Raw genomic sequence first — 21,787 nt, forward strand, 5'->3', positions numbered from 1 at the left:
TTCTGCAGTCGCCCCTCCGTAAGTGCTACTGCGCTGTGTGCAGGCGCAGTAGTACTCCTGCATGTGCTGAAGCTGCCGACCTCATCGGGTCGGCAGCCCCACAGACTGGACCACAGAAGAGTGGCTGCCAGCAGAGTTGCACTGAGGGACACAGAGACTTCAAGGGGCTGGAGGAAACCCCAGGTAAGTAGATCATCTGCATTTATTTTTTCTCTCATGTATCCTTTAGGACACAACCTGCAATTTTTAGCGTTTGTGGACACAGGTATAGTTTTTGTATGCTGCAACAGTAGTGTTCTCTTGCTAAATGGGATCATCCTTACTGATTCAAAACTCCTTATATATATTTTTTTTTTAATAAAGCAACTTGTGAGTGCAGTTTGAGGTTTGTCCACAAGATGCCGATACAGAGATTATCACAATGTTCCTGTGTAATGACAGATCGTGCTGCCCGGTAACTCTACTAGTTCCCTGTCAGGAGAGTTTCCAGGACAACGACGCAGAGCAGTGTGAGGTGTTTACCATGCGCCCCACCCCCACGCAGAGCCCTAGAAGAAGCGCGGAAGCGTGAAGCGGAAGTAGAATAGGCACCTTCTTGGTATAGCACAGCTGGTGTAGGTACTCCTTGTGCTTGTGACTCCCTGGTGTCAACAGTGTCCCCCATGTAACTTCTGTCTTCCTCGCACTCCAGTGGGCCTCTGGGCTCTTCCCTCTGCGACTGCGCCACCAGTGTGTCCCCTCTGGCCTCCTCATGTCCTGCGCCCCCTAGTATCTACTTGTTGCCTCCCTGTCCATCCAGTTATCCCCTCCTGTCTCCCTGCTGCTTCCTGTCATCCAGCCACTGTCTCCCTGTGCTCGCCTCTGCTGCCTCCTGTCCCTCTGTTATCACTGTGTCTCTGTGTCCCCCGTGCTCCCCGTTTCTGTGTCTCCTCCTGTCTCCCCTCCTCTCTATATGTGCTCTGTTTGCACATTCTTCAGTCTCCCTGTGCTTTCTCATACCTCCCAACTTTTTGAGATGAGAAAGAGGGACATTTAAGCCACACCCCTGATCACGCCCCCAGTCATGCATACCATAAAGATTTCATAACAAAAATATGTTGTTTTATAATTCAAACCACACTTTTCTTTCCTGGTTCATTTTCCTTCATATTAACATTTTAAAATGAGTAATATATCAATTTAAAGGGACTCCGAGCAGTGCAGAAACTATGGGAAGATGCATATCATTTTAAAGCTCTCTTTCTCCTCTTTCCAATGATATATCAACCGCCGCCCTACGCCTTTTAGTTTTCGCGATTGAAATTCCCACTGCCGCGATTTCGATCGCGAAAATAGAGAAAACTAAAAGGCGTAGGGCGATGATTTAGGGGTCGTCAGAAAGAGGAGAAAGAGAGCTTTAAAATGATATCCATCTTTCCATAGTTACATTGTATTACACAGGGCGACTTTTTCTGCTGAATGGAGCTGCTGACTTTGAGAAAAAATCGTCCTGTGTAATACAATGTAACTATGGAAAGATGGATATCATTTTAAAGCTCTCATTCTCCTCTTTCTGACGACCCCTAAATCGTCGCCCTACGCCTTTTAGTTTTCTCTATTTTCGCGATCGAAATCGCGGCTGCTGCAATTTCAATCGCGAAAATAGCGAAAACTAAAAGGCTTAGGGCGGCGGTTTATATATCCTTGGAAAGAGGAGAAAGAGAGCTTTAAAATGATATGCATCTTCCCATAGTTTCTGCACTGCTCGGAGTCCCTTTAAAGGATGGGAATAAAGTTTAGAGTTAATCAAACACATTTTTAGTAGAGGGATATATATATTTACCTAGAAAGAGGAACAAAGTCCTGAAAGAGGGATAAATGAGGAGGGAAGAGGGACTGTCCCTCCAAAAGAGGGACACTTGGGAGCTATGGTTTCTACTCTCCCACTGCTGCCACCTCCTCCCTTTCTCACACCAGTTCATCCTCCTCTTCCAGGACTCCTTCTGCCGCGCTCCCCAGCCGGCCCTCTATTGGCCGCGCTCCCCAGCCGGCCCTGTATTGGCTGCGCCCTCCGGTCCCACACTATGAAAAATTTGGCCACAAATGCAGACTCTGGCATACTTTTTTTTTTTTTTTTTTTTAAACAGTAGAGAAGTGACAGAACAGGCACTGCCGATTCCCAACTTTATGGATTGAGATGACACTGGATCAATTCTACTGGAGCGGGTGGTAAATGGTGCCGCTGATTGCGTGCTCAAACTTGATATGACACAAGCATTAGTCTAGATTTGAGAAAGATAACAGCAAAAGTTGGCCCTTGCAATCCATAAAAGTAGCTTTATTCTTCCGGCCACAATTCTTAAAACAAAGCACGAGATGTAACAAATGCTTCCTACCAGTTTCCTTTCTGGCTTTGGGGTGAGGTGGAAGCGGTGGGCCGCCTGACTACCGTTTCGCTCTCCTGAGCGTCCTCTGAGGCAGTGCGCAGAGCTTTTTTTTGTAGTTCTATAGTAATTACTATTGGACTACTACAGGGAAGCTGAGGAAGAGGCAGAGGGGAGACGCAGGCTGTGTTTGGCCTGCAGGCTAGACTTTGTACATGCCTGCTGTGGTGGAACATATTCTGAATGCTGCATATGCAAATGGACACAATGAAAATCGACCCTATCCATTCTCATTAGTACTTTCCACAGAAAAAGATGACTGAACTGCTCTGATCTTTGCGAACGACCTAAGAAGAAGATGCAGAATAAAGTGATGGGAGCGTGCTGCACCCCAACCGCCTTATAGAAACCTCTTATGCCATGCTAGTAATCCTGTCATCAATGGAAATTGTATCTTAAACGACCACTATACTGCTAAAAGAGTAGGCAATTAAAATCTGACAGAACCGACAGGTTTTGGGCCAGTCCATCTCCTCATGGGGGATTCCTCAGTTTTCTTTGTTTTCAGCAACATTTCCTGAACAGCTGTTTAACTGCCAAAATAGTAAGATACCAGCCGGCCTCCCTAATCACTTGCACACTATTTTGTCAGTTAGACTTTGCAACTGCTGTTCAGGAAATGCTGTTGAAAACAAAGAAAAACCCTGAGAATCCCCCATGAGGAGATGGACTGGCCCAAAACCTGTCGGTTCTGTCAGATTTTATCTGCCTACTTTCTTTGCGATAGTGGTCCTTTACTGTTCCTTATCCCCTGAAAAGCGCACAAACTACTCTTGAAAAATGTAGACCATTATAGTGGTCCAAGAATGGGGGGCTTAGTGTATAATAAATAATCAGTGCAATGAGCCTGGCTGGAATCATGCTATTTATTTTTTATAACTTATGGCTATGAAGACATTTATTGTACAGTCAGACCCCCAGTATCCGGCACAGGTGGGGATTGCCGAAAGCCAGATATGTGTTCTTGCCGGTTGCTTGACAAGTCTAGCAACCAGCCCTAAAATATGAATTATTATTAGTATTTATATAGCACCGACCTCTTCCGCAGCACTGTACTGATAATACTCACTGGCCCTCAGAGGGGCTCACAATCTAATCCCTACCATAGTCGTGTGCATTATAGTCTCAGGTCTATTTAGAGGGTAGCCAAATTAACTTCTCAGTATGTTTTTGGGATGTAGGAGGAAACTGGAGTGCTCAGAGGAAACCCACACAGACACGTGGAGGACATACAAACTCCATGCAGATAGTGCCATGGATGTGATATAAACTGGGGATGCAGCGCTGCGAGGGAAGTGAGCTATCTTTTATGCCACCATGCAGGGCTGTGGAGTCGGTACAGAAATTATCCGACTCTTCAGTTTATGTAACCAGTGACTCCAGCTTCGACTCCAGGTACCCAAAATGGCTCTGACTCCTCGACTCAGACCCCTTAGTCTAATACTTACCAGGGCTGTGGATTTGTTAAATTAATCATCCGACTCCTCAGTTTATGAAACCACCGACTCCAGGTACCCAAAATTGCTCTGATGCCGACTCCACAGCCCCCATGCAGCAGAGTGGTTGGCGGCAGAAATAACATAAAACTTGCAGCACCATCTTCTACGCTTCCTGCAGCTCCCAGCTGCTTTCCTGCATCCTCTGTGTACAGCTCCTGAAGCGTGCATGTGACCTGATGCAGGTCGGGTGACACACTGGCAGCCGTGCATGTGACCTGATGCGGGTCAGGTGACACACTGGGAGCCGTGCATGTGACCTGATGCGGGTCAGGTGACAGACTGGCAGCCGTGCATGTGACCTGATGTGGGTCAGGTGACACACTGGGAGCCGTGCATGTGACCTGATGCGGGTCAGGTGACACACTGGCAGCCGTGCATGTGACCTGATGCGGGTCAGGTGACACACTGGGAGCCGTACATGTGACCTGATGCGGGTCAGGTGACACACTGGGAGCCGTGCATGTGACCTGATGCGGGTCAGGTGACACACTGGGAGCATGCATGTGACCTGATGCGGGTCAGGTGACACACTGGGAGCCGTGCATGTGACCTGATGCGGGTCAGGTGACACACTGGGAGCCGTGCATGTGACCTGATGCGGGTCAGGTGACACACTGGCAGCCGTGCATGTGACCTGATGCGGGTCAGGTGACACACTGGCAGCCGTGCATGTGACCTGATGCGGGTCAGGTGACACACTGGGAGCCGTACATGTGACCTGATGCGGGTCAGGTGACACACTGGGAGCCGTGCATGTGACCTGATGCGGGTCAGGTGACACACTGGCAGCCATGCATGTGACCTGATGCGGGTCAGGTGACAAACTGGGAGCCGTGCATGTGACCTGATGCGGGTCAGGTGACACACTGGGAGCCGTACATGTGACCTGATGCGGGTCAGGTGATACACTGGCAGCCATGCATGTGACCTGATGCGGGTCAGGTGACAAACTGGGAGCCGTGCATGTGACCTGATGGGGGTCAGGTGACAGACTGGCAGCCGTGCATATGACCTGATGCGGGTCAGGTGACACACCGGGAGCCGTGCATGTGACCTGATGCGGGTCAGGTGACACACTGGGAGCCGTGCATGTGACCTGATGCGGGTCAGGTGACACACTGAGAGCCGTGCATGTGACCTGATGCGGGTCAGGTGACACACTGGGAGCCGTGCATGTGACCTGATGCTGGTCAGGTGACACACTGGGAGCCGTGCATGTGACCTGATGCGGGTCAGGTGACACACTGAGAGCCGTGCATGTGACCTGATGGGGGTCAGGTGACAGACTGGCAGCCGTGCATGGGACCTGATGCGGGTCAGGTGACACACTGGGAGCCGTGCATGTGACCTGATGCGGGTCAGGTGACACATGGGGAGCCGTGCATGTGACCTAATGGGGGTCAGGTGACACCTGGGGAGCCATGCATGTGACCTGATGCGGGTCAGGTGACACACTGGGAGCCGTGCATGTGACCTGATGCTGGTCAGGTGACACACTGGGAGCCGTGCATGTGACCTGATGGGGGTCAGGTGACAGACTGGCAGCCGTGCATGGGACCTGATGCGGGTCAGGTGACACACTGGGAGCCGTGCATGTGACCTAATGGGGGTCAGGTGACACACCAGGAGCCATGCATGTGACCTGATGCGGGTCAGGTGACACACTGGGAGCCGTGCATGTGACCTGATGCGGGTCAGGTGACACACTGGGAGCCGTGCATGTGACCTGATGCTGGTCAGGTGACACACTGGGAGCTGTGCATGTGACCTGATGGGGGTCAGGTGACAGACTGGCAGCCGTGCATGTGATCTGATGCGGGTCAGGTGACACACTGGGAGCCGTGCATGTGACCTGATGCTGGTCAGGTGACAAACTGGGAGCATGCATGTGACCTGATGCTGGTCAGGTGACACACTGGGAGCCGTGCATGTGACCTGATGCGGGTCAGGTGACACACTGGGAGCCGTGCATGTGACCTGATGCGGGTCAGGTGACACACTGGGAGCCGTGCATGTGACCTGATGGGGGTCAGGTGACACACTGGGAGCCGTGCATGTGACCTGATGCTGGTCAGGTGACACACTGGGAGCCGTGCATGTGACCTAATGGGGGTCAGGTGACACCTGGGGAGCCATGCATGTGACCTGATGCGGGTCAGCTGACACACTGGGAGCTGTGCATGGGACCTGATGCTGGTCAGGTGACACACCAGGAGCCATGCATGTGACCTGATGCTGGTCAGGTGACACACCGGGAGCCGTGCATGTGACCTGATGCGGGTCAGGTGACACACTGGGAGCCGTGCATGTGACCTGATGCTGGTCAGGTGACACACTGGGAGCCGTGCATGTGACCTGATGCTGGTCAGGTGACACACTGGGAGCCGTGCATGTGACCTGATGCTGGTCAGGTGACACACTGGGAGCCGTGCATGTGACCTGATGCGGGTCAGGTGACACACTGGGAGCCGTGCATGTGACCTGATGCGGGTCAGGTGATACACTGGCAGCCGTGCATGTGACCTGATGCGGGTCAGGTGACAAACTGGGAGCCGTGCATGTGACCTGATGCGGGTCAGGTGACACACTGGGAGCCGTGCATGTGACCTGATGGGGGTCAGGTGACAGACTGGCAGCCGTGCATGTGACCTGATGCGGGTCAGGTGACACACCGGTAACCGTGCATGTGACCTGATGCGGGTCAGGTGACACACTGGGAGCCGTGCATGTGACCTGATGCTGGTCAGGTGACACACTGGGAGCCGTGCATGTGACCTGATGCGGGTCAGGTGACACACTGGGAGTCGTGCATGTGACCTGATGCTGGTCAGGTGACACACCAGGAGCCATGCATGTGACCTGATGCTGGTCAGGTGACAAACTGGGAGCATGCATGTGACCTGATGCTGGTCAGGTGACACACTGGGAGCCGTGCATGTGACCTGATGCGGGTCAGGTGACACACTGGGAGCCTTGCATGTGACCTGATGCAGGTCAGGTAACACACTGGGAGCATGCATGTGACCTGATGCGGGTCAGGCGACACACTGGGAGCCGTGCATGTGACCTGATGCTGGTCAGGTGACACACTGGGAGCCGTGCATGTGACCTGATGCGGGTCAGGTGACACACTGAGAGCCGTGCATGTGACCTGATGGGGGTCAGGTGACAGACTGGCAGCCGTGCATGGGACCTGATGGGGGTCAGGTGACACCTGGGGAGCCATGCATGTGACCTGATGCGGGTCAGGTGACACACTGGGAGCCGTGCATGTGACCTAATGGGGGTCAGGTGACACCTGGGGAGCCATGCATGTGACCTGATGCGGGTCAGGTGACACACTGGGAGCTGTGCATGGGACCTGATGCGGGTCAGGTGACACACTGGGAGCCGTGCATGTGACCTGATGCTGGTCAGGTGACACACTGGGAGCCGTGCATGTGACCTGATGCGGGTCAGGTGACACACTGGGAGCCGTGCATGTGACCTGATGCTGGTCAGGTGACACACCGGGAGCCATGCATGTGACCTGATGCGGGTCAGGTGACACACTGGGAGCCGTGCATGTGACCTGATGCGGGTCAGGTGACACACTGGGAGCCGTGCATGTGACCTGATGCGGGTCAGGTGACACACTGAGAGCCGTGCATGTGACCTGATGCGGGTCAGGTGACAGACTGGCAGCCGTGCATGGGACCTGATGCGGGTCAGGTGACACACTGGGAGCCGTGCATGTGACCTAATGGGGGTCAGGTGACACACCAGGAGCCATGCATGTGACCTGATGCTGGTCAGGTGACACACTGGGAGCCGTGCATGTGACCTGATGCTGGTCAGGTGACACACTGGGAGCTGTGCATGTGACCTGATGGGGGTCAGGTGACAGACTGGCAGCCGTGCATGTGATCTGATGCGGGTCAGGTGACACACTGGGAGCCGTGCATGTGACCTGATGCTGGTCAGGTGACAAACTGGGAGCATGCATGTGACCTGATGCTGGTCAGGTGACACACTGGGAGCCGTGCATGTGACCTGATGCGGGTCAGGTGACACACTGGGAGCCGTGCATGTGACCTGATGGGGGTCAGGTGACACACTGGGAGCCGTGCATGTGACCTGATGGGGGTCAGGTGACACCTGGGGAGCCATGCATGTGACCTGATGCGGGTCAGGTGACACACTGGGAGCTGTGCATGGGACCTGATGCTGGTCAGGTGACACACCAGGAGTCATGCATGTGACCTGATGCTGGTCAGGTGACACACTGGGAGCCATGCATGTGACCTGATGCGGGTCAGGTGACACACTGGGAGCTGTGCATGTGACCTGATGCGGGTCAGGCGACACACTGGGAGCCGTGCATGTGACCTGATGCTGGTCAGGTGACACACTGGGAGCCGTGCATGTGACCTGATGCGGGTCAGGTGACACACTGGAAGCATGCATGTGACCTGATGCGGGTCAGGTGACACACTGGCAGCCGTGCATGTGACCTGATGCGGGTCAGGTGACAGACTGGCAGCCGTGCATGGGACCTGATGCGGGTCAGGTGACACACTGGGAGCCGTGCATGTGACCTAATGGGGGTCAGGTGACACCTGGGGAGCCATGCATGTGACCTGATGCGGGTCAGGTGACACACTGGGAGCTGTGCATGGGACCTGATGCGGGTCAGGTGACACACTGGGAGCTGTGCATGTGACCTGATGGGGGTCAGGTGACACACTGGGAGCATGCATGTGACCTGATGCGGGTCAGGTGACACACTGGGAGCTGTGCATGGGACCTGATGCGGGTCAGGTGACACACTGGGAGCCGTGCATGTGACCTGATGCGGGTCAGGTGACACACTGGGAGCATGCATGTGACCTGATGCGGGTCAGGTGACACACTGGCAGCCGTGCATGTGACCTGATGCGGGTCAGGTGACAGACTGGCAGCCGTGCATGGGACCTGATGCGGGTCAGGTGACACACTGGGAGCCGTGCATGTGACCTAATGGGGGTCAGGTGACACCTGGGGAGCCATGCATGTGACCTGATGCGGGTCAGGTGACACACTGGGAGCTGTGCATGGGACCTGATGCGGGTCGGGTGACACACTGGGAGCCGTGCATGTGACCTGATGGGGGTCAGGTGACAGACTGGCAGCCGTGCATGTGACCTGATGCGGGTCAGGTGACACACTGGGAGCTGTGCATGGGACCTGATGCGGGTCAGGTGACACACTGGGAGCCGTGCATGTGACCTAATGGGGGTCAGGTGACACCTGGGGAGCCATGCATGTGACCTGATGCGGGTCAGGTGACACACTGGGAGCCGTGCATGTGACCTGATGCGGGTCAGGTGACACATCGGGAGCCGTGCATGTGACCTGATGGGGGTCAGGTGACACACCAGCAGCCATGCATGGACGCAGGAGGTTTTGTAGATTTTTTTTCTGCTACACAGAGAACTCAAGTCCCACCTCCCCCCATACCCCCCCCCCCCCCCCCCCAGTTCTCCCCCTCAGGCACGCAGGATGTTTGAGACTGCCAGAGTTCACCAACAAGGTGAGGTTTACTATATATGCCGAAGAAAAGACTATAGTTAGCGTATAATGTATATTCTACAGATCCTTATCTCCCGTAGTTATAATTACCTGCTGGCCCTTTTTGTGAATCTCTCCTGGGGCTTGGTGTCCGCTGTCCTCGGAGGCTCTGGATCCCTCTGGTGAGATTGCCGTCTGTCGTCATGGAGACAGCTGGCAATCCCATTATAGGGGTATAGCGTCACCTGGTGGATGGAGGGAGAAATGCAGCACTGGATCCAGGGAAGGTGCATGGCTGTTTCTCTCTGTGGTATGCTTTTTTCCCCCTGGTTTTAGTGTCTAAAAGCCTGTGAAAAAATTGCACCGCTTTTAGACCCTAACATCCGGAAGTAATCATACCCCCGGGGAGGTTAAACTGTAAATTACTACTTCCCCCTCCCCCGTGACGAGTAACTACGTCCCTGCAAAATGCCATATCTCTGTGCAGAGACGTAGCCACTACGTCCCTTCCCGCTCACCCCCCCTCTCGCACGCTCACGCGACCGTTACCACCACTAATCGTTCACCGGGAGATCATTGAATGGCAACACAGTTCCCATTCATTGAACTAAGTCCCCGCATGTATGACCGCAGTCATCTACGAGACAGCGCCGCCATTCACAAAATCGATGCTTACACATCCACGCATTACTTCCGCCTTGCGTAGTAATACTACGCATACAGAAGTTATGTGCAACATCTTGTGGCCAAATAGTAAAATGACATCTACACTTTTTTTTAATGACACCACGCACCTCCCACACTCGCCAATAGTTACCCCCCAAAAAATGTTGGTAAAAAAAATATACAAATTGGCCTCGATTCATAAAGCATTCCCGCATGCGGAAATGCTGAAAACAGCTGACTTTACCGACCACCTAGCAAAATCTGTATTCATAAAGGCTGTTTCCGCATTTAAAGCCGACATTCCTGAGCAGAGCGATAAATCACCGCCTTGTGCAGTGATTATCGTAACAAATGTAGCAAAATATCAAATCATAAAAATTAGAGCAAGCGGTATGCGGACGGGGATTACCGCTACCTCGGATGTGGCGAGAAGCGTGCGGAATACATTGCAGTGAATGGGACAGAGCTCCCAAGCAGCAGCAGAGAGAGCAGCGCACGGAGGGACTCTGCCAGCTTCTGTGTTACCGCAAGGCTCCCGACAGCGTACAGCGGGAAATCTCCGCACTGTTATCGCAGCTGGCAACATTTTATGAATGACCACCCAGAAGTCTGAAATACCGAGCGCGGAGTTTTCCCGCACGGATTTACTTCACCGAACACACTTTTATGAATCGAGGCCATAGCTACCTTGGGGACTGAACTTTTTTAATATGTATGTCGAGGGAAAATTACTGTTACTTTATAAATTACGGCCTTGTAATTAGGGATGGACACAAAACTGAAAAAATGCACCATTATTTCTAAATAAAATATTGGCGCTGTACACTGTACTAGGGAAAAATTGCAATAACCGGGACAAATGGGCAAATACAATGTGTGGGTTTTAATGACAGTAGCATGTATTATTTTAAAACTATAATGACCAAAAAGTGAGAAATAATACATTTGTTTTCTTATTTTTCCTGTTAAAACACATTTAGAATAAAGTAATTCTTAGCAAAAAGTACCCCTCAAAGAAAGCCTAATTTGCTGTGAAAAAAAAAAAGGATCTAGATTATTTTGTTGTGATATGTAGTAATAAAGTTATAGTAGTATGAATGGAAGGAGCGCTGACAGTATGCGGCAACCACAGATTCTCCAGTCCGGCTCGGAAGTTTCAGCACCTGCCCTATAAGACAACACCCGGCGTTTAAGACGACCCCCGACTTTTGACAAGATTTTCCTGGGTTAAAAAAGTAGTTTTATACGCCAGAAAATACAGTAATATCTCAGCTGTAAGAATATAGCCCAAGTAGTAGATGCGTCACTAGTAGGGATAGTCAATGAGATGCAAATATTCTATGTTGATGCAAGTTTATGCAATTTTTTTTGCAAATGGATGCAAATGATTTGTTTGGTCCGTTCTCAAGCTGCATACATTTTCATACATAATTTGCATAATCCTGCATCAACTCAATTATTTGCATCTAATTGACCTTCACTTGTCACTTCTGTGACATCCAGCTGAGCTATGATGCAAACTGACATTCATATATAATTTTAATATTTGGATATATTACAAAATAGTAGTAATTTGATATGAGCTCTAATTTAAAAGTGACTTTGAGTGTTAACACATGTAATTATTGTCAGCTCCCATACCCATTCTACATCATTTTCAACTTCCCTTTGCTCATTAAATCAATTAATTTAATGTCAAATCTGATTAAACTGCGCTTAGGACATAAATATACAGTCTCAGTGGAGCGCAATGTAAAAAGTCACTTAGAAACTTCAAAAGTCTGCTGTGTTACCACTTTAAAAGACAAAAAAGAGTTCCATAGCGTAATACTGTAAGGCTCAAGTTTCTCCTTCACCAACAATATACACCAGGTGGATTCCACTCCCCGTTTACAGCCACCAAGTGAGTATAAGGCTCCCCCCCAAACAGCCCGCACTCACCCAGTAACCCTCTTAGACAAGAGGTATGTATAAGCACTCGGGGGTCAAAGCATCTCCTTCTGCTATCAACCTTGCATAGGGGAGGTCTTTCATGACCTGTAACACTGCCTATGTGGTGTATGTGATTTGGTGTGAGTGCGGCCTACAGTATGTGGGCCACACCACACGAGCTCTTAAGAAACGTATTTCAGAACATGTGTACAATATAGGCAGGGGGTTTGAAAAACATAGCTTATCGTTGCACTTTAAAAAATGTCAAAATCAATTAATTTAATGTGTTGTTAAATTTGGAATTGGTGACTACAAATTAAGTCATACGGTAGTGTTGTACTCTACATGTGCAATCCCTGCATATCTGTTAATGCACGGGGAATGTTGTATTTGTTGCACAAAGAGATGTTGTCTATCACCTGTAGACCTGGTTCAGATCATGCATGAAGAATGTAATGCAGGAAGAATCCATTAATTTCCCTGTACAGTACCTGCACATCCCTCTTACATGTAAACACATGTACTCCTACCCAGGGAGAGTTTTCAATTCTATTTAACAGCTACTCTACAGCTATAGTGCTGCCCATAATTATTCATACCCCTGGCAAATTTTGACTTAAAGTTACTTTTAGTGATAATACAAAAATAACAGAGGCGCCAATGTAGGGTAAAATATATTAAAAACCGTCTAAAAGGAAGGAAATGGGTGGATTCACCTCCCTCAAGTACAAAAATGACCAGGCAGTATGAGCCGTTTATGATCAGAACATTTATTTAAACCAATTCTCCAAATTATATGTAACGATCGGTGTCAGCACGCAGAGAGAATCTGATTATTGGTGATCTGCAGTATCACCAAGAATGCAGATATATACCTGATTATTGATGATCTGCAGAATCACCGATAATACAGATATATTGCTAACCTCTGGACACCTATGAATGTGTGAGTGATTGGTGTAACAGTAATACTTTGAGTAATGCACCTGAGAGCAGGTGATTGCAGGCAGTATGAGCAATACTGCTCTTGAGGGTACAGACACTTTCCAGTAGCCTGAGACTCTCCAAGGGGTGGAGTCAGGCTAGAAGTAGGAAGGACCAGAGAGTGAGTGACACCTGAAGGTGGAGGTCACTGACTGATCTGGAGACTATCTCTTAATGGGAGAGATAGCTCTCGAGGTCGGGAAAGCCAGGTCAGCAACACACGGCAGACAAAGTATAAAGACAGAAGGCTGATTCGGTATCCAAGACAAGCAGGGTTTGGCAACGGAAAGTCAGATATGCAAGGTACCGAATCAGAGAGCAAAGGAGTAGTCAGGAAAGCAATAAGTCATAACAGATATCAAACAATGCCTAGTCTGGGTGTGAGGTCCTTGGTCTCTACACCCTGGAACTAGTCTGATGTATAACAGAATGATAACACAAGTTCCCTAGTCTGGGTGTGAGGTCCGTGGTCTCTACACCCTGGAACTAGTCTGATGTATAACAGAATGATAACACAAGTTCCCTAGTCTGGGTGTGAGATCCGTGGTCTCTACACCCTGGAACTAGTCTGATGTATAACAGATTGATAACACAAGTTCCCTAGTCTGGGTGTGAGGTCCGTGGTCTCTACACCCTGGAACTGGTCTAAGCATAAACAGAATACAATACAAGTAATCTGGCTCAGTGTGAATTCCCAGGTCCACCTGGTTCAAACACACTGTTGGATCTTACTAAGGTCTGAGTGTTTCCACGTAGTGTTCGCAACGGCAGACAACTTGTGACTGGCCAGCAGTAACTATATATGGAGTAGTGCTCTCAGGCACCACCCCTAAGTGATCAACCAATAGTAACCAGCTCTGGAGTCAGCTGATCGGCGTGGTCAGCTGATCTCCCCTTGCCCAGCATAAAAGTTCTGCCTCTCAGCGCGCCCGCGCGCGTATTCCTAAGCCTGTGTGAACTAACAGACTCAGCCACACCAGACACACGCTGCTGCGTGCAAACCGCCGCATTGGACGCGGAATTAGCCGCCTTGCTGTCAGCACACGCGGCGGCTTTTCTGCATTCTCTCACATTATAGTGCTGCAACGCGTTTCACGGGCTAAACATCCCGCTTCATCAGGCAATTGAACAAGGAGAACTCAACTGTAGGTCTATCACTCTGCTAGAGCGCCTCTCTACAGAGGGTGTGTTTTGGTGTTTTTTGTATCAGCAGCAGTGGCCTGTGGCACCGTGGCGGTCGGAGACAGCGCCAGCTTGCTTCAGCCTCTTGAACTCCTCATGCTCAACAACATGTTTTTTGGCCAAATGGGTGATGAAGCTGGAGGTGCCATACTTGTAGGAGTCACAACCTCTGCTCATCTGTAGTTTGCACACATTGCATATGGCAAACTTGCTGTCCAATGAGGGCAGAGTGAAAAACCGCCAGATTGGGGAGGTGAAGATTCCCCTGCGGCCTGAATGAGATGCTGCGGCTTTTCTCCCTGTGGCGTTTGGGGGTTGAGTGGTACGGCTGGTGGTAGCGGCAGAAGGATGTGGTGGGTCCCGCATTCCACGGCCACTGTCTGCAATGCTGATCCTCCGTGCCAAACCCACCGATGAATCCTCCTCAGCGTCAGAGCTGACATCCCCATCCTGTGGATGGTAGTCACGGTCCTTCATCCCATCATCAACATCATACCCCCTCCTCAAAACCCAGAACATCCTCCTCAAACTCCTTGCGGCTAACAGCCCTGAGTTCAATCGTGGCGCCTAGAGCGAAAAGCTCGCTGACTGAGGGTAGGCTGCCCGCTGGGGTCGACACTGACACGGCAGACCTTCTGAGGGTGGCCGTAATGTTGCTCCCTGTCCTCTTGCCCTTGCTGCCCCTCCCCCGGCTGCCGGTGCCAGCAGACATAGTACAACTTATACGTGATGATGTCACCAGATTATGTGGGGTACTTTTACTTTAATGAAATCGGGGTTGGACTTTAAATCAAATCAGCACGGAGTGACAGACCGCAGAGTAGAGGACAGACAGTGCACACTATCTGTCTAACTGTCACACTGACAATGCTCAGCACAGCAGCACTGCAGTAATCTGTAGTAAGATAACACAGTACTTCTCTCTAACAACTAACTGCAGTACTAACTAACTATATAATGCAATACAATAACACAGTAATCCTATTCCCTAACCTATGCTGGCCTGCACAGCACACACAGACACAGACAGGACCTAACTGAGTGAATGAAATCAAACAATTACACTAGCTAGCTAAAAAAACAATAGAACAATAGTGTAGTGAAGGTGTTTAGCACTCAAAGCTTTAGGTTTATCACTGTATACAGGCAGCACTTGCTAGGCCAACAGCACTGGAGCAAGTCTGTCAGTGACCAGCCAGCCAGCCACACAAGCAAGGACTTATTACACAGGGGGGCTGGCCAGAGTTCCCTTCTGTGATTGGGTGCCAGGGCTTAGGCTGGGAGGCCTCTGATTGGCTCAATGAGGTCAGGTGGGGCTGGCCAGAGTTCCCCTCTGTGATTGGTTGCTAGGGCTTCTGCTGGGAGCCCTCTGATTGGCTGGGAGATCTCCGATTGGCTCAATGACATCATCTCCTTTTTACAGTACCCGGATCCAGATATCCGCGGGTATCCAGATTATGCAGCCAGCTACCCGCATAGAGCTATCCAGATATTGGCTCAGGTATCTGGATCTGGATCCGACCCGGATAGCATAAAAATGGTCGGGTACCCGGATCTGGATGAGCATCCCTGGCTGTAATAGCTGATAAAGGCTTTTCTATTGATTATTGAGAAGGATATGAATCATTCTGGACTGGACACTTTTCGCTCAAATGTAAATAAAAGCTGATAAATGTATGTTTTCCACAATAATGCCTCTTGTACATCGTCTTCTTATCTTTTAGGAGACACCTACGTCATTTCCCGTCAAACATTACTTGCTGGTTGAATAAAAGTAACTTTAAGTCAAAATTTGCCAGGGGTATGAATAATTATGGGCAGCACTGTATATATTGGACAGCAATATATATCTTAAAGAGACTCTGAAGCCTCTTAAAATCCCCCTTTTTATTTAACAATCCCCTTCTACACTACCACCCCATGTAAAACGCCGCTATCCCGCGGCAGAATGCTGTATTTAACTCCCCCAAACACCGGGGCAAAAATCCATGACTTTCTTGGTCGTGGATGTTGCTGCCCAGGGAGGCAGAGCCTACCGCTGGAGCTCTGCCTCCATTAGCATCAATCACCGCTGATCGCCGCCCCTCTCAGTGAAAGAAGACTGAGAGGAGCGGGGAGAGTCGGCGATTGATGTGAGTAGAGGCGGAGCTACAGCCCTAAGCTCTGCCTCGACAAGGAAGCGCTTCCCCAACATTGCCCTGGGGATTTGGGGGAATTAAAAACAGTGTTCTGCCACGGGATAGCGGCGTTTTACAGGGGTGATAGTGTAGAAGGGGATTGTTAAATAAAAAGGGGAATTTTAAGAAGCTTCAAAGTCTCTTTAAATTTTTAAAGTGCATCTCTGGTGTACATAAAAAACACAGAGATATGCCAGTGCTTAAAGGGAACCTTAACTGAGAGGAATAAGGATGTTTCCTTTTAAACAATACCAGTTGCCTGTAGCTGCAGTAGTGGCTGAATCACACACCTGAAACAAGCATACAGCTAATCCAGTCTGACTTCAGTCAGAGCACCTGATCTGCATGCTTGTTGAGGGGCTGTGGCCAAAAGTATTAGAAACACTGGATCAGCAGGAGAGTCAGGCAACTGGTATTATTTTAAAAGAAAAATCCATATCCTTCTCAGTTTAGGATCCCTTTAATTTGACTCTACTGAAAAAAAACGTCCCCTGGGGGGTACTCGCCTCGGGAGGGGGAAGCCTCAGGGTCCCAATGAGGCTTCCCCCCCTCCCTCCCCTGTAACTGCAGGCAATCCAGTGCTGGCTCCCCTGAAGCCTCCCGCAATCCTCCCCTGACAAGGCTTGATATATTTACCTTTCCGGCTCCAGCGGGGGCGCTGTTGCGGCTCTCAGCACTGAGATAGGCGGAAATAGCCGATCTCTGTCTGGTCCGCTCTACTAGGCAGGTGCAGGAGACTTGCGCCTGCGCAGTAGAGCGTTCCGACAGCGATCGGCTATTTCCGCCTATCTTCGAGCGGAGAGCCGATACTGTGCCTGCGCTGGAGCCGGGAAGGTAAATATTTAGATCCCCGCTGTTCGGAGGGGCGCAGCGAGACCGCCGTGGGACACAGGAGGGCGGGGGAAGCCTCAATAGGATCCGGAGGCTTCCCCCACCCGAGGTGAGTACCCCCCAGAGGAGGTTTTTTAGTTACAGGTTTTCTTTAAAAGTTAAAATGCCCCACGTTGGACTCCATTTACAATACATGTACAGCAAATAAATTAGTAACGAAAAATTACTGACAGCGGTAATTCGTTTTTTTTTCACATTTACAAAATTATTACGAGTGCGGTATCATGACAGTAATAGTGAAAAAAGTCATTAAACGCAGAAAATATAGTTTTCGGCAGAAAAATTCCAAAATCCAGTAAACGGCTCAAAAGGCTCTAGACTGCATGTAGAAAGTGAAAAATAGCAGCAGGTACTTACAGGTGATAAAAAAAATTGAGGATTTTAGTAGAAAAGTAGGTCCGGCACCAATCTGCTGCTTCAGTGAAAATTTAAATCCAACAGGTACAGTAAGGTTAACATTGGGAAGTACAAAAAGACAGCCTGACAGCCGTTTCGCAGGTCTCCCTGCTTCGTCAAAGGCCTCTGATGAAGCAGGGAGACCTGCGAAACGGCTGTCAGGCCGTCTTTTTGTACTTCCCAATGTTAACCTTACTGTTCCTGTTGGATTAAAATTTTCACTGAAGCAGCAGATTGGTGCCGGACCTACTTTTCTTCTAAAATCCTGGCTGTATGACTGAATTGGTGGTGAGCACATTCTGTTCGGATTAATAATCCAACTGCAAATTTCCAGCAAGCCTTGAGTGCCAGTCATTCCTGTAACCCTGATTGGTTTTTGATTAAAAAAAATTGGTAATTAACGATTAAACTATGAAAAAAAAAAAGTGTGTGTAATTTTTTTTTTTTTAACAGACACACTTTTTGTTTTTTACTGCACTTTTCCTCAATCGGTAATTTCAGTCAGAAAACATTGTGAATGTGAACATGGTCATACGTCAGTCGATAATCTTCAGACATTTGGTTACCAAATGCGGTAACTCATTGTGAATGGAGGCCGTAGTATGTTTAATAAGATTCACTGGAACCCCCATATCAGCTGGGTTCTGGTGCATAGCTCTGTCCCCTTGCAGAAAATGTCCCTGACCTTTCTTTATCAGATATAGAAAAGGCAGAGGCCTTTTTCTACAAGGTGTTGGAGCTACACACCGGAACCCAGCTCATGTGGGGCTCTGATGTATCTCATTATACAGAGGACATGCTGGGGCATTCTCGCTGCTAATGACAGGCAGGGATGGCCAACAGGGTAGAGTGTCAGCTTCCCGGCCAGGAGTTTTGTTTTGTTCCCAAAGCAGATGCCATCTTAATATAGCTTTAACATTCCTTTTGGCAGTGATGAAATGCCTTTTATGTCACATACTTTCAGTCAACAAGTTTGTTATATGCAAATTAGAGGAGTCGGAGTTGGTGGAACCATAAACTGAGGAGTTAGTCGGATGAGTTTTGTACCGACTCCACAGCCTTGGTTATATGCTGGCTATCCACTTTAAAGTGTACCTGAGCACAAAAGTTAATGTATTCTTACCTGGCACTTCCTCCTGCCCCCTTCAGGCCATGGGTACCCTTGCCGTCTCCTGGGGCTGCTCCAATCCTCTGCTAACTGGCTCGGTAAGTTTCTTCTGTTGCACATGCTCATCCGCACGCGCAGAACTCTCTCCCAGCTGCAGGGGGCGCTCCCAGCCGTGCATGCGGAGAACAGCGCGACTGGCCAGTGTTATGGAGCTAAGAACAGAGCGGCCGGGGAGGATAGTGATGGAGCCCATGTACAGGTTTGTCTGTCTATGCCTTGACAAAGGAGACCCGACTGGCCCCGAAACGATCGACGGCTATGGCGGTCAGATGTCTTAACGTGTGTCGGAACAATAAAAATTGCATCGTTCCTGGAGTAAGACTGTGTGGACCTTTCCTTCGATTGTATGTGACATCACAGTGGCTAGTGTGTCCCTTGCCTTATGGGTAACAATAGTTACACAGCCAACACACCGGCCGTGCTGTCAAAGCTAAACATTAATAGTGGGCGTGCGTGTAATATGGGTGCCTGGAAGAATTGGTGCAAAGTAATAACAGAATATGGGTTATTTATATAGGTATTTCTACTCTCTCTAATCTCCCCCCCCCCCCCTTCTCATTCCACCACTCTGTCTTTCTTTGTTACTTTACTCTTTTTTTTTTTTAATTGTCTTTCTCCCCCTTCACTGCAGATTCCACCATCTAAACAGTCACACTTCTGCTACTTAAAAGAAATAGTTCCACTGTCATTCATTCCCCTGAACGGGATAACTTTTCCTGCAAGAAGAGCTCCCACCCCCTACAAACAGACTTCCAATGGCGTCCGCCTCTCTCGGAGAAGAGCTGAGCTGCTCTATATGCCTGAGCCTGTATACAGAGCCGGTGACCCTGACATGTGGACACAGCTTCTGCCGGGATTGTATTGTGACTTTGCTGGAGACACAGAAGGCATCAGGAAAAGTTTATTCCTGTCCGGAGTGTAGAAAGGCGTATCCAAACCACCCTCTGCTGGAGAAGAACAGGAAGCTGACTAGCATAGTGGACAATTTCATGGCTATGCAGCAAAAAACTCAGGTTCGGTGTACATTTTGTGTGGATGTCCCTGTGTCCGCAGTTAAGACTTGCCAACAGTGTGAAACCTCCATGTGTGATAAACATCTGGCAGCTCATAACGAGACAGTGGACCACCTGTTAGTGGAGCCTACATCATTTTTCAGGAGCAAAAAATGCTCCATCCACAAAAAACTCCTGGAGTATTACTGCTCTGAGGACTCCACCTGCCTGTGTGTGTCCTGCTGCCTTGTTGGGACACATAAAGGACACCAGGTGGAACTTCTAGAGGAGGCTTCTGAAAAGAAAAAGGAGGAACTAAAACATGAACTAAAAATGATGGCCTCAAAGGGAAAGTTATATGAAGGGAAAATTCAGAGCTTACAGGTCCACAAAAGGAAAGCACAAGAAAAAGCAGCTGATGAGAAGAAGAGAGTCACAGCTCTGTTTGAGGACATCAGGAGACAGCTGGAAGTCCATGAGATGAAAGTCCTGAATGAGATCACCAGGCAAGAAGAGCAGGTATCACAGTCTGTCTCTGATTGTATCCGGCATCTGGAGACACAAGGAGGGGAACTGTCCAGGAAGATGTCTCGCATTGAAAAGATGTGTAATATGACTGACCCAATAACTGTCCTGCAAGATCCAGAATCTGACACAGCTGACCAAGATATGGAGAAACCTTCTGTTACAAATCTAGATGAATTTCTGATTTTGCTTGTGTTACAAAAATCCATAAATGAACTCATTACTCAGATGAAATCACAAACTGTCTTCTCTTTTCCAAAGAAACCTGATCTGTTACTGGATGCAGATACTGCACATAACTTTTTGGATTTGTCTGACTCCAGAACTACCTCAGATTCTGAAATAGATCACTGCAGACCACATTCACTGAAGAGGTTTGCAACATTCCCTCAGGTGATGAGTTGTCAGAGCTTTTCCTCTGGGAGACATTACTGGGAAGTGGAGGTCAGTGATGATGGAGATTGGGATGTTGGGGTAAGCTATCCTAGTATAGAGAGAGAAGGGGAGGAATCTGCCATTGGAAATAATAACAAATCTTGGAGTTACCGCAGATGTGACAATAAACATTCTGCTTCCCATGACTCAAAAGCAAAGTTATTAAAACCTCAGTCTATCTGCAGAAGATTAGGACTATATCTGGATTATGAAGCTGGACGTCTGTCCTTCTACCAGATGGACGACCCCATCAGCCATTTACACACCTTCACTGCCACCTTCACTGAGCCCCTCCATGCTGCTTTCTATGTGTATAACAAAGGTTGGGTGAAGATTTTGGCAGCAGGAAATTTGGGCAAGGGGCGAAAGTTTGGATACCGCCATAGGGGCCCATTGAAATAGCGGTGTTGAGGGGAAATATGGGTGCCTGTGTTGCCTGAAAAATAGGTGCTGAAATTACGCCTCAATGCTGATATTTCAATGGGCGTCTATGACTGCACCTGAAAAATTAAATTTGGGGTTTTTTTTGTAGCGACTTATAGCGAGGGGGTGGTTAAGGTTAGGCATGCGGGACGGTAAAGATTAGACATCAGGTAGGGTGTACGTGCTGGTGGGACGGTTAGGCGTCAGGAAGGGTGTCTGTGCAAGGGGGGGGGGTGGTTAGGTGTCAGGTGGGAGAGTAGGCTTAGGTTTAGCTATAGTAAAATATTGGTGGCTAAGGTTAGGCATGTGGTAGGGAAGGTGTTTGGTGTAAGAAAGGTGTCTGTGCAGGGTGGTGGGTGTGGTTAGAGTTAAGTTTCAGGAAGGATGTGTGTGTGTTGGGGGGGGGGGGGGGGTTAGTGTTAGGTGTCAGGAAGAGTGTGTGTGGGGGGGAGGGAGCGATGGTTAGGTGTCAGGAATGTTGTCTGTTGGGGATGGTTAGGTGTCAGGAAGGGTCTATGTGCGGGGGTTGGTAAGGGTTAGGTTGCAGGAAGGGTGTGTGTTTTTG

General features: G+C 49.4%; 1 protein-coding gene across 2 annotated transcripts; it reads left to right on the forward strand.

The window, feature by feature from the left end:
• Positions 1-517: 517 nt before the first annotated feature.
• LOC137525443 (E3 ubiquitin-protein ligase TRIM39-like) lies at positions 518-21,553 on the forward strand. Of its 2 annotated transcripts, none has more exons than XM_068246527.1 (2): positions 518-618; positions 19,479-21,553. In XM_068246527.1, the coding sequence occupies exon 2, from the start codon at positions 19,603-19,605 to the stop codon at positions 21,199-21,201; it is 1,599 nt and encodes a 532-aa protein (XP_068102628.1). In that variant the 5' UTR covers positions 518-618; positions 19,479-19,602; the 3' UTR covers positions 21,202-21,553. The 2 variants fall into 2 exon arrangements, with proteins under 2 accessions (XP_068102628.1, XP_068102629.1); XM_068246528.1 differs by having other exon boundaries at positions 518-614.
• The last annotated feature ends 234 nt before the right edge of the window (positions 21,554-21,787 follow it).

This window comes from Hyperolius riggenbachi, chromosome 7 (genome assembly GCF_040937935.1).
Source record: "Hyperolius riggenbachi isolate aHypRig1 chromosome 7, aHypRig1.pri, whole genome shotgun sequence".
NCBI lineage: Eukaryota > Metazoa > Chordata > Amphibia > Anura > Hyperoliidae > Hyperolius > Hyperolius riggenbachi.